We start from the raw sequence: 13282 nt of genomic DNA, 5'->3' as shown, positions 1-13282 counted from the left end.
TGGCTTTTTTTAGGTGAAGGAGCCACAGCCCAGGGAGGGGTGACTTCTCACGATGGGTTCTATAGAGAGCAAGTGGCAGAGGTGGCCCTCGGGGACCAGAGATGAGGTCAAGTCCTTGCCCCAACCTCTGCTACTGACCATGCTATTTGCCTGCATTATGGAAGCTTCTCTGTATGGCCTGTCTCACCAGTACAGAGATTGGTCTTCATTTGTCTTTATTAAAACCTTATAATGTTGTATGACCCCAGTGATATGAAATGTCCAGAATAGGCAAATGAATAGGGGCAGAAAGCACATTAGTGGTTGCCAAGGGCTGGGCGGGGAGAGGGGATGGGTAGTGACTACTAATGGGGTTTTCATTTGGGGGTGATGAAAATGTTCTAAAATTAGATTGTGGTGATGGTTGCACAACTCCGTGGATGTACCGAAAACCACCCAACAGCATACTTTAAAAGGACTAATTTTATACCATGTGCATACTATCCTAATAAAACAGTTATCACACACACACACACACACACACACACACACACACACACACACACAACCCCTAACACCAAAGAGGTTACGAATGATGGCATCCTTATTCTCACCTTGAACAAAGCAGTTTTTTCACTTCTCCATGTCCCATTCAGATTTTATATATGTGTGTGTGTGTGTGCATATATATATATATATATATATATATATATATATATATATATATATAGGGGATTTTTTGAACAGCACTGTAATCATAAGTGATTCTATCAAAATTGGGTTGCAATTCCAAACATCAGTATTTTCACGCTACTGGAAAAAATCTGTCATCCACCAGGTTGTTAATTCTGTGCTATGGATGAAAGAGGAGGGGACTGGTTAAGTGGTGACTGTAGATGACACGCTTGAACCAGGGCCAGAGGAAGAGGAAAGGGGGAGTGGGGATGAGAGCTGGTGCCAGGGACACCTGTCTGCAAGAGGGGCCCAAGACCCACAGACGCCCTTCTGTAGCTCAGAGCAGCACCTCTGCCCACTGTGCCTTTCCTCTCTCTGTCATTAAAGCCAGAGATAGTGACAGGCTGGTTAGAGTTGAGGACAAATGACCGCCTGGGGCTGCTCGTCATAATTGTCACCAGGTCCTGATGTTCTTACTTGAGACAAAAGGAATTCAGTATCAAAGAGTTTGGTTTGGTTTGACTTGGTTGGTTATAGATGAGAAGTATGATGAATATTCTTTTTTTTTATTGTGGTAAACAACACATAAAATATACTATCTTAGCCATTTTTAAGTATAGTTCAGTGGTGGTAAATACATTCACATTGTATGTAATGTGAAACAGATTTCCAGAACTTTTTCATCTTGTAAGTCTGAAACTCTGTACCCATCAAACAACTCTTCATTCACCCCCAGCTCCTGGAAACCAACATTCTACTTGCCGTTTCTATGAATTTGACTACTTTAGATACCTCACGGAAGTGGACTCGTTCAGAATTTGTCTTTTTGTGACTGGCTTATTTCACGTAGCATAATGTCTTGAAGGCTCATCCGTGTCAGGGATGACATCAATGTCATTCATGTGATGATAGGATTTCCTTCCTTTTGAAGGCTGAATAATATTCCACCCTATGGACATAGCACATTTTTAGAAAGATTTTATTTTTGAGTAATGTCTACCCAACGTGGGGCTTGAACTCACAACCCCGAGATCAAGAGTCACATGCTCTACTGAGCCAGCCAGACACCCCAGATATACCACATTTTATTTATCCATTCATCCATCAGTGGAGTCTTGGGTTGCTTCCACTTTTTGGCTCTTATGAATAGTACTGCTATAACCATTGGTGCGCAAATATCTCTTCAAGACCCTACTTTCCATTCTTTCAGATATGTAATCAGAAGTGGGACCTCTAGATCATACAGTAGTTCTATTTTTAATTTTTTGAGAAATTGCCATACTAGTTTCCACAGCTGCTGCATCATTTTACATTTCCACCAACAGTGCACAAGGACGATGATTATTCTTATTTAGCTAATAAGCTTGGGCATCAGGACAACACTGACATTCTTCCAAAGAACAAATAAAAATGATAGATAGCTCTGAACCAAGTCTAATTATTTAGTAGGATCATTTAATTCTTCAATAAAAACAACTATGACAGTTGATTTAAAAGTAGGACTCTGCTATATTCATCATTCTTCCAGCTGGCAAAGAAGCATGACATGGTGGTGGTATCCCCCATCCTGGAACGAGACAGAGAGCATGGGGACATTTTGTGGAACACAGCTGTGGTGATCTCCAATTCTGGAGCTGTCCTGGGAAAGACCAGGAAAAACCACATCCCCAGAGTGGGTGACTTCAATGAGGTGAGCCAGCTCAGCCTTTGTGGATCTTTCTGTGAGCAAAACTCTGTGTTGGATCATGTCATGTCACACAATGCTGGAACACTGTGTGGCTGCAGTGCTCTGGGGTGTGCCGCCATTGTCCTGCATCACATGGACGATAGGATTCTGGTGGGAGTCCTGGGTGAGTCCCAAACACCAAGCACAGAGGGGTATTTCTTTTTCTAATATAACCTGATGTGGCTTTCTGAAATTTGTCTTTGAGGTAAGTAATATATTGATTAAAACAAAAATGAGTCATGCACAAATGTGAAATGATTCCTCAGCCCCTTTCAGGCTCTGAGTTCCTTACCTATCATAGGCTAGCCCTTGCTTGGGAGGTAGGGGGTCCTTGTCTGTAAGTCACATGAGGTATTAGCCATGTCAATGTGTGGGATGGCAGTAGGTTAACGTGCGTGTCTGTGCACAGGGGTATTAGGTAGAGCTTTGTGCCCACGATCAAGGTATAAATCAGGGGAGCTATTTTGATGAGTTAATGCCAATTCACGGGTGGATTAGATGAAGAGGGGTGGACGTTTGAAGGAGGGAAGTAAACTCCAGCTAATACCTAAGACATGAAACCTGAACTTGATCTGCGATGAATACAGTTGTTCAGAATGCAATCTCCCCAGTCCTTTGCTGCCCTCCCTGATTACGGGAGTTCCAGCCACACTCAGACTGGTCAGGAGGACAAAGAAGGATCTATAGAGGGAGATGACATTTCCTAGGGGGAAAGAAAAACCGAGTGTATCTCGGTAACAGCTGGAGGTGCGGGTGGGAAGATGTGCTCATCACCTGTTTACCCTGGGATTAATCTTTAGCTCCCAGCAGATAGTGAAGGGCTTGTCTCAACACACCAGGATCTACTCCAGTGTCCACCACATGTGCACATCCTGGTTGCTGCCTGACCCTGACAAATTTTGAGTTTAATGGGAGGAGGCAAAATGTTCTGGAATCATATCTATTTGGGACCCTGACTAGTCCTCTAGCCCCCACTCAGTGCCATCCATGAAAATGTCCCAGGGCCAGCACCCCAAGGGGGCAGAGAGGCCAGCTGGGCAAGTCACATGCCCCCTGAGGCCATGGTGGTTTTCCCCTAGCAGGTGACGGTTGCTCTGGATGAGCTTCCAGTCCCTTCTGCTCTGACATTCTTTATAGGAACATGTGGCTGGTGAAGACATTGACTAGCTCATGTTAACATCGACCAAACTTTAGCCTTTAGTTGTACCACGATTGAAACCTAACTAAAGTTTATCCTTAAAATACTGTGGGAAGTTGCTTTGGGGATTTTTCTGACATGCCACAAAAGAAATTGTGGGTAAATGCTTAAGCCACGGTGATTTCCCAGTTGTTGGCTTGTAGTTATTGTGTCTGGTTTCTTCAATTTAAAAAAAAATTTTTTTTTAAACATTTATTCATTTTTTGAGAGACAGAGAGAGAGAGACAGATTATGAGCAAGGGAGGGGCAGAGAGAGTCAGCTGCTTAACCAACTGAGCCACCCAGGAGCCCCTCTTCGATTAAAAAACATTTTTTTAATGTTTATTAATTTTTGAGAGAGAGAGTGTGTGTGTGAGCAGGGGAGGGGCAGAGAAAGAGGAAGACACAGAATCTGAAGCAGGCTCCAGGCTCTGAGCTATCAGCACAGAACCTGACACGGGGCTCAAACCCACGGACCATGAAATCATGACCTGAGCTAAAGTCAGACATGAGTCACAGCCAAGACTGTTACTTTTAGAGAACTGGAATATTTTATTTTTTCCGTCAAGTCTAAGGAAAGAGAAATCGCACAGCCCAGAGGTTTTCACATATGGCCCTTGTTTTTCAGTCAACTTACTACATGGAGGGAAACCTCGGACACCCCGTGTTCCAGACTCAGTTCGGGAGGATTGCGGTGAACATTTGCTATGGGCGGCACCACCCTCTCAACTGGCTCATGTACAGCATCAACGGGGCTGAGATCATCTTCAACCCCTCAGCCACCATCGGAGCACTCAGGTCTCTCAGCTTGCAGGATCTGGGAGGGTTCTTGGGACCTAGCGATCTTAGACCCACCGCCAGGCTGCAGGGTTCCGAGATGGGTTTAGTAAACTGTCGTGCGCAGCTGCGGCCACCAGGTTGTCTTACAAATCTGAGTATGGGATTGTGTGTTGTGTATTTACCCAACTTTTCTGTGGGAAAAAAATTACTCAACGTCAATTAAAATTCCCCCTAAAGAGCTGCTTTGCTGTAAAATACTATTCTCTGCTATTATTCTGAACACTGAGATGGTAATAATTCCCCTCCATCCTATAATTGTCAGGATTCCAAAAAGCTCCTCTTCTAAAGTACCCAGAGCATAGTAGGTGCCTGGCCAGCATAAGCTCCCCTCCCTGTCATGGCCCCTGCTAGGGGGACTGAGGATATCTAAGAGTCTTATCTGCAACATCCAGCACATGGAAGTCAGACATCTAGATGAGAGAAGGAGCAAATGAGAGACTAAAAGCTGTGAGGGTCCTTAAGAGATCAGTTAAGTGACTCTGAAACTTGGTTTTAACCAGCAAAGGGTTTTTCTTGTAACACCTAACACGTGTTTAGGTGTCAGCCTAATCCTGAAACAGATAAATCTATTCTGATCAAGGCTGTGCGGTGGGCCCCAGCAGCCCTTGGGTTCCTGTGCAAGACCCCTGGGGCTCACTTAATAATGGCAGGCAAGCTAAGATGACCCGGCATGACTGCACTTCCTCTGCTTGTCTCTTCCCCAACGGCTGAGTATTTGGGTGGTTTCTAGTTTTGCATCATTAACAAGTACCAGAACTCTAAGAATTTATGTGCAATTATCTTTCTCCCCAACTCACTTCCTCCAAAGCAGGATTCCTGGAGCAGGAGGTGCTGGCCTTCACTCTGTGTTGTACTGGTTGCCAGTGCCCTAGCAGTGGGCCCCTGGGGGACCCATGGGGAGTGGTTGGGGCAGTTCTGGTGGGCAGCTTTGAGTTCCCTGATGGCCTATCCCTGTCACTCTTCTCTCTTGACTAAATTTTAGTCAAATTTCTTCTGAAGGTCAGAATGTGATATTTACTTTACCTTTTCTTTTGAGCATGGTGCTCTCTTCTCAAGAGCGACATCCTTATAGCATTCCAGTTTCCACAGCAGCCCCCTCAGTGAGGCAGAGCACAAACCTAGCTGGCTCCCTCAAGTCAACTGCCCCATCCATGCACCTGAAGTTTCTCTCTGTGTCCAGGAGGGGTGCTGTTGGTCAGAAGAGAAAAATTTTGGACATCCCCTGAAGAATCTCCCTGGGGCCTCATGGCAGCTTAGTTACTCTGACAGAGTCCAAGGCAGTTGTGACATAGGGTAAACTACTGGTCATCCAGCATCCAGACCTGGGCAGAACCTCTGGGCCACCCCCCTGGAGCAGCCCCCTCCTGTTGGCCATGTGTAAGACATTCAGCAAGCATCATCTACCTGCAAGGGTCCCTTGAGGAACCTGAAGCCAATTCGCTGAGCATCAGTGCCTATACTGGCTCTTGGGCCAGGGCAGGCAAAGCTGTGGCCTCAGACTCGGATGGCCAGCTCCCTGACCTTACTCTGTTGAGCTTTTATTATCCCCAATTAAGCAAACAGAAGCACCCCAATGTAATATGCACATAACTATTTATGTCTCCAGCAGTCTATTAGACTTATTAAAAATTATTGATTTTCCTTCCTCAACCAACAGTCATCCAACTCATGCCTTTCAAGGGTATGGTGAGGCTGACAGTTAAAACGGTAACACGTCCTTTGGAAAGCGGTATGTTTCATGAGCTCCTAAAATGTTCACACCCTTGACCAGATAATACGCCTAGAACTTTACCTGACAGAGTATCTAAAGGAGGAGGAAAAGGCTGAAGCCAGAGGTGAGAGAAATGTCAGACTTAAGTACATTTCGGCCCATCTCTTCCTTGTTATTGCACAGTCACTAAAAAGTCATTATGAAGATAATGCAACATCTTGACAAAAGCCTGTGAGCAAAGATGTTTTCAGGCTATGGTCAGAACTCTGTAAACCTCTTTTGCCAAGAATGGGTATGGAGTGTGGAAAAATTACAACAGATGGTTTATAAGGATGGTGGGATTCTGGGTGATTTTCTTAAAATGATAAATGAGTATTTATGGAATTGATGGTGAGTGTTTTTTCAGCACCGGGCTGGGCAAATCCCCACCAGCTGCACGCAAGCAATGGCTTCTGGAACCATCCATTCCTTCACTGGCATGTCCCCCCTCCCATACACACATGCTCTGTGGATTGGTGGGGTGTCCTCACTCATTTTAGGGTCCCACAGTTATAAGCACACGATAGACTTGAAGTGTTTTTTGATGACCTGAGTCATCCTGACCCATGTGGCCATGTATGTGTGTCAGTAGGCGAGTCGCTGTTCCATCTCTTCAATGCAGGTCTTTGTCACACTGTGACTGGGAATAAGGCAGATGTCCCCATACACCCATCGGGCTCTCCATGATTCCCACATACCCTGGGTTCTCACGAGCCTCCATCTTCTTTCCCTTGCTTGCTTTGAGAGCCAAAGTTTTATTGCCAGCTGTGGGTTTGAGTCCTACACAGTGCACCCTCCCAGGAGAATTGCAAGAAAGATGTTTTCTGGCACTCACCCTGCAACTGTCTATTTAATTCCTGAAAATGTCATTTACGGGTGTGTTTCTATAAAAATCCTTTCTTAAAAGTTTTGTCAGCTTGGCTTAGCACCTGGGGGGGCAGGGAAGCAGCAAAATGAGTCCTCTCAATCAAGCCTGTGATTTTTTTTTTTTTTTACAGACTCGTGAAACCTCCCGAGAATTAGGCTTGTGACAAGCACCCACTCCCTCCACCTACTCCTGGTTTAAACCAGGTGCATGCTGACAGGAAGGAAGATTCCAGGGCATTTTGCTCTCAGTCACTCAGTGTTTCTAAGTGGGCATTACACCTGTCAATCCAGAATCTTAATGATGTTGTTCCTCAGACAACAGAGTGACAAGAGGCCCGCTGGATTCCATGGCACATTGTCATTGGTGGGCTGGAGAAGGACAGGGTCTTCAATTGGGACAAGGTTTTCCACCATGTCCTACCTTTGTGAATACTGGACTGAAGAAGGCCCACAGCTCAGCTGTACCTGTATGGTGCCTCCTTCCTGGGCCAGTAAGAGAACCAGGGATCCCCTGCTTAGAGTCTCAGGGTTCAGAAGAGGAAAATAGGAAGGCACTGGGAAATGTGGACAGGCTCAGGGGAGGTGGCACCTGCTACAGAATCTACCCCTTCCAGTTACCCCAATTCCTTGCAGGTTTACTCTGTTTGCTTGGCCTGAAGTACCCCCTCTCTAGAGACTGCTTTGCAAGGCAACAGAGCAGGGTCGGGATTAGTGCAGCAGTCTGAGCCTTGAGCTTCCTTCTTACATTTGCCAGGTGAGGCTCTGCCCAGCACAGAATGTGAGTTCCTCACCCGACCCAAGAGGAGGGAAGGAGAGAGAGCTAGTCACAGGGCTTCTGCCACGCAGCCCCCTCTAGAAGCTTTGCCTGTGTGGTCAGTCTTTACAATATTCCTTTAAGGAAGTTTCAGAAAAGGAAACTGAGGCTCAGGGCTACTTTGTCCTGCAGCAGCCCCTCCCCAAAAGGCTGCTTGGGCTTGAACATGGGACAAGCTGGCCTGCTTGTGGGTTTGGGGTCACCCACAGCCACAAACAGTCTCCCTGGCCATCCCCACTGCGGACCTGAGAAGGCCGACAGCCTGGCTGTCACTCAGGACCAAGCACCCTCCCAGTCTGGCTGGAAAGTCAGCCACATGGTTCCTCTTGTGTCTCTCACAGTGAGTCCCTGTGGCCAATTGAGGCCAGAAACGCAGCCATTGCAAATCACTGCTTCACCTGTGCTATCAACCGCGTGGGCCAGGTAAGTCCCCGAGGTCTGGCTGGTCTCCCAGGTTTGGTTAACCAGGTGTGCTGGGGAGGGGACAGAGTGATAAGCTGCTAGGAAGGCTACCTGCCGAGAGGGGACCCAGCCTCTTCGGCCAGCAGAGTCCACAAGGGGAAGCAACTGTCTGCTGGCCCTGGTGGGGACATGTCACACCTCTTCTCCCTGCTCCCTTTGTGTGAAGGCCATAAATCCTAGGGTCCCGAAAGGCAGTAGACTGGCTTGGTCTGTTACTTTTAAAGATATTCCTATGTCCTTCTTCTGTTTTTGTCTGTTTTGGTTTTTAGCTGAAACTGTTTTGAATGGCTGTCACCCTGTCCCCACCACGTATCCAGTTTCGTGTTTTTCCCCATTGACCCCATGCACTGAATGACCCTGACTACAAAAACACAATGCGTTTATTACGTAATAATCTTCTTCCTATTCTTATTAATCGGATGCCAAAATCTAATCAGAGCATCTGCTCAGTCTGAGATAACCGAGGTTTCTACGTTTCTGGCAACATGAACAAACTCAGTGTTTTAATTAGCCTGTGTAACCCCATCACAGCTTGATATGCAGTTTCCATTAGGCTTTAGGGAAGATATTGAAAACCACGTGTGGACACCCCCTTACTCCCTTCATAGACCCCAAGCTGGGGCTTATTTCTCAGGCGGATACACCTCAGATGCCTTCCACAGTCCTGAGAACCACTCTGCAAAGCATCTTTTTTTTTTTTTTCCCCTCCCAGGAGATTATAAACTCCCCAGAGATGAAGTCTGAGTTTTTACCTTGCCTGTCAAATTCCCCTCTGGCCGCCTGTGTTGGCCCGATGCTGGCTACTTAGCAGGGACGTTTAATAAGCACTTGTTGATTGCCCAGTGACTACAGGCCATTCCTTCTGGCTTTAACTGTTTCTTCACAAACGTCTCCTCAGCCCGACTTTGTGGTGGATGCGGTGGTAGTGCCACCTATAGGTTTACCTTACCTTGGTTTTATTTCACAGGAGCACTTCCCGAATGAGTTTACCTCTGGAGATGGGAAGAAAGGTATGTTCTGTGAATTTCCATGGTGGCTGCAATTGAGGGGTGGGCCTCGCTGTCCCATTCTCTGTCTGCCACAGGGTCTGTGCCACAGGCCTTGTCTGCACATGTGGCATGTTGTTGGAGGCGTGCACTGCTCTCATCTTTATGGCCCACAGTGTGGGGGGAGCCTGACCATGGCTACGTTTGGATAGGCAGTCCTGGGCTTGTGACCACATCATTCCCCAGATGGGAATTGAATGGCATTGGATTGGACTCTACCCCTCCCCCGGGAATGGTATAAAATGGGCCTAAAAGATATGGGGGAGCCCTTTGTGAGCTCCCTGAAAGAGGGGGTGCTTTATCCACCCTACGCATCTCCTTCCCTCTCTTCCTTTGTCCTTGTTCATCTGCTACCATCCCCCACCCCAAGCTGCACAGCTGTCCCAGAACACTGGCATGGATTGTCTTGGGTTCCTAGAATCCACAGCTTGTTTTGATCTGAGGGCAGGTACCACCTCACCTCTACTAGGATTCCCCACCCCCTGGTCCCACCTCTCTGGCTGGAAATGTGGGAGGGAAGGGCCCACTAAGGAGGAACTACCTCAGGGTATCCCCTGATAAGGCAGAGGGGATGGAGCAGGTCTGTTTCCCAGAGAAGTACTTCCTGAAAGTGTTCCAGATCCCCTCATTTGAGGCCCCAGACTTCCAGAGTCTCCAATCCCAGTTAGCTCTCTGCAGTCAGAGTCACAGAAGAGGCAGGGAAATGAAGTCTGCTGGGAATCTACTGTGTCCAAGCCCCTGCTGGGCCCTGCACTGTGCCCACCTACTCCTTACATGCCTGTGGGGTGGCTATTAGCCCACTTGTGAGGGGACCGAGGTACAGAAGGAGGTGGGTACAGTAGACAGCTGGCAAGGCAAGTGAGGGCAGCGCTTCCAGCTCACGTTGTTGGGCCACCACAGGAAGCAGGTCACACAGGAAGCCCTACAGAGCCATGTGACTCCTTTGGGCTGTGGGTGGCTAATGTTGGGAGTAAGGGCTAATACTTCTACAAGGGTGACCTTTAAGAATGTTCCCAGGGGCAGAGGTGAGGGCTGTGAAGGTGACTTTTGGAAAAACTTCCTTGACCTCAGGCCTGAGGAGGGACTCAGGGACTTGGGCCTCAGCATTTGGCAGATGCTGGGGAGGGTGGCACTGACCCTTTGTTTAGGATGTCGCTCAATGTGCCTCCCTCTCTGAAGAATCCACCATGTGCCTGCACAAGCTCACAGGTTCTTTCTTTTGCTCCTTCAAAGCTCACCAGGACTTCGGCTACTTTTATGGCTCGAGCTACGTGGCAGGCCCGGACAGCAGCCGCACCCCTGGTCTCTCCCGCAATCGGGACGGGCTGCTGGTTGCCGAGCTTGACCTGAACCTCTGCCGGCAGGTGAATGACATCTGGAACTTCAAGGTGGGTCCCTGAGTCCCCTGATCTTGCCCTGCTCCTCTTCTTGGGCCCCCATCCTGCTCTCAGGGCTAGAAACCACAGCCGCTGGGTTTGCTCTCCAGAACAGCCAGATGAGACTCCAAGCTGAGTGGAGGGGCAGGTTTCTTCCTCCCAGAGCTGGTGTGTGAGGGAGGAACCACTGCATCAAGTAAGGCTCAGGCAGCAGACCCTAATAAATTCTCCTCTTGTCTGATTTAGAATCTGGGCGCCTTCAAACAAATTAATCTCAATTTCATTTGTCCGGAGAATAGAGTGGATTGGCTTCTCTAATCCTTTTTTTCCTTTCCAGGCATTTGTACTTATCACAAGATAAATGTGGGTGTCTGGCTCTGCCTGTGGCCCGGCCCCATGGTCTAGGCCTTGATGGTAGAGGGAAATGGGTCATGCAAAGAAATGGCATCTTATCACAGCTGTGTGCCCCCTCCTCCCCACCTTTCCCAGTCACGTTAAGCAAGCCCTTTCTGCTCCTGGGCCTTAGTATGCCCATTTGTAAAACAGAAGGCTTTACTGCAAGGTCTCAAGTGGCCTTTGAGACCTAACTTGCGTGACACCAGGGGTTATGGGAGGAGCATAAGTGCCCGCCTTCCTGGAATGGGGAGCCATTCCATGGCAGCCATGGCCCAGGACCCGGACCCCCCTGGAATACACTGTCTCATCCTGGATGCAGATGGAGTTTGCTGCATTAGTGTCCAACAGTATTCTATCAACTCAGAACCCACGCCAATGAATACATACAAATGAATGTCCTCACAGCTGAATGACTTTGCCCAGCTTCTGTGGGAAGAACCAGCTCCCCTCCATTTACCTGAGCATGGGTCCTTGGGCGTGTTCCCTGAGTCTCAGATCCCCATCAGACAAACAAGACAAACAAGGCCCATATGAACATCTCCTCTTTCCTGGGAAGGTCTCTCCTCTTCCTGGGAAGCTCAGATTAATGCTGTATTCCACACAATAAACAGAATGTTTTCTCATTAGTAACTTTTTGAACGCAAAAGCCTTCCCAAACTATGGTAATGGGCTTGAGCTCCTACTGGGACTTTGGGGAGGAGAGAGGGAGGAGATGCTGGGTAGATTCTCTAGCCCTGCCCCCACTCTCTCCCAGACCAGAGCCGGGAGGGTGCACCAGGGTGCAAATACCTGCAAACTTCACTGCTGTCTGGGGACCTGGAGCAAGTCACTCCCCTCTCTGGGCTGTGGGCTGTTCTTCTGGGGTTCTGTAAGACGGAAGGACAGCCCTCTTCCCTTCTGCCTTGGGGCAGGCCACACCTTCCGGATGACAGATCACAGAGGTCTTCCAGCAGGAGGGGCTGGAGCGTGTGAGTCCTCTGTCATCTGTCATCTTAGCTATAGCACCGGAATCAGTGCCGAGAGGTCACACAGGGGTTGTTTCTCTGTGTTAAATAGTCTGAAACTATCCCCTCAACTGGCCTTCCAGACAAATTTCTGTCCCGTGGCTGCCCTCTAGTGGCTAGAGGTGGTGGTGAGTAAATGAGGGACGTTTATGAAACAAGAATTTCTGCCTGTGTTTTGCTTTCAGATGACGGGCAGATATGAGATGTACGCTCGGGAACTTGCCGAAGCCATCAAACCCAACTACAGCCCCAATATTGTGAAAGAGTAGCTGGATGTCAGTCCCTGCCTACCAAGGAGGGGACCTCTGCCCCTAGCAGCTCATCAAGTACAGCAGGCTTTTTACACTTTCAAGTTCTCCCTCATGATGCCCTGATAACATTGCTGTACAGATTGGTTTTAAAATGCCCAGGCAGGGAGGATAGATTGAAGAGTGACTGCTTAATGAATATGAGGTTTCCTTCCTGGGTGATGAAATGTTTTGGGGCTACACAGAGGTGATGGTTACACCTCTAATGTACTAAATGTACTAAATGTACATGAATGTACTAAATGCCATTGAATTGTATACTTTAAAATGGCTAATTCTGTGTTATATGAATTTTACCTAATTTTAAAAAATCCCAGGCACTGCTTGTGCAGTTTGACTTGCATTTAAACACATGGGATGCCCCAGTCCTGAGGTTCCTCACCTCCTCTGTTTAGACTGTCAGCAACCTGAGGGTAAGGGTGGGAGTGTATGTCCAAGGGAAAAGCCGAGGCTGATCCAGAGTCCTTGAATTACTGGGTGGTTGTGGGCAGGGGAGACGGTCATTAGATGTGTCCACTTGGCCAGGCTGCAGTCTCCAGATATTCAATCAGACGCTAATCTGGGTGTTGCTGTTAAGGTATTTTGTCGACGTCATTAAAGTCTGTGACCAGTTAACTAAGCAAGTGAGATTATCCTAGATAATCCTGATAGGCCTGATTCAGTCAGTCAAAAGGCCTTCAGAGGAGAGCTGAGGCTTCCCCAGTGAAAAAGAAATTCTGCCTGTGGACAGCAGCTTCCTTCCCAGGTCTGTTTGAGTTCCAGTTTGTCCTTCCTGGTGGCCTGCCCTACAGATTTCAGACTTGTCTGTCCAGCCCCCACAATCACTTAAGTCAATGCCTTGCAATAAATCTCTTTCAATATA

The 13282-nt window shown here is 47.9% G+C and overlaps 1 protein-coding gene across 4 annotated transcripts in view; it reads left to right on the top strand.

Moving 5' to 3' along the window:
- UPB1 (beta-ureidopropionase 1) overlaps nucleotides 1-13282 on the top strand; it is a 69509-nt gene extending 56227 nt beyond the window's left edge. For all 4 annotated transcript variants that reach the window (XM_053206220.1, XM_027044113.2, XM_015077614.3 and 1 more), the window contains 6 exons: nucleotides 2183-2344; nucleotides 4186-4355; nucleotides 8170-8251; nucleotides 9258-9300; nucleotides 10570-10724; nucleotides 12298-13282. In XM_053206220.1, coding sequence (XP_053062195.1) covers nucleotides 2183-2344; nucleotides 4186-4355; nucleotides 8170-8251; nucleotides 9258-9300; nucleotides 10570-10724; nucleotides 12298-12381 — 696 coding nt within the window. In that variant the 3' untranslated portion in view covers nucleotides 12382-13282. The remainder of the gene's footprint in view (nucleotides 1-2182; nucleotides 2345-4185; nucleotides 4356-8169; nucleotides 8252-9257; nucleotides 9301-10569; nucleotides 10725-12297) is intronic.

The sequence above is a fragment of the Acinonyx jubatus genome, chromosome D3 (genome assembly GCF_027475565.1).
Source record: "Acinonyx jubatus isolate Ajub_Pintada_27869175 chromosome D3, VMU_Ajub_asm_v1.0, whole genome shotgun sequence".
Taxonomy (NCBI): Eukaryota; Metazoa; Chordata; class Mammalia; order Carnivora; family Felidae; genus Acinonyx; species Acinonyx jubatus.
Note: the sequence above shows the minus strand (reverse complement) of the source record. Positions and strands in the feature narration are given on the sequence as shown.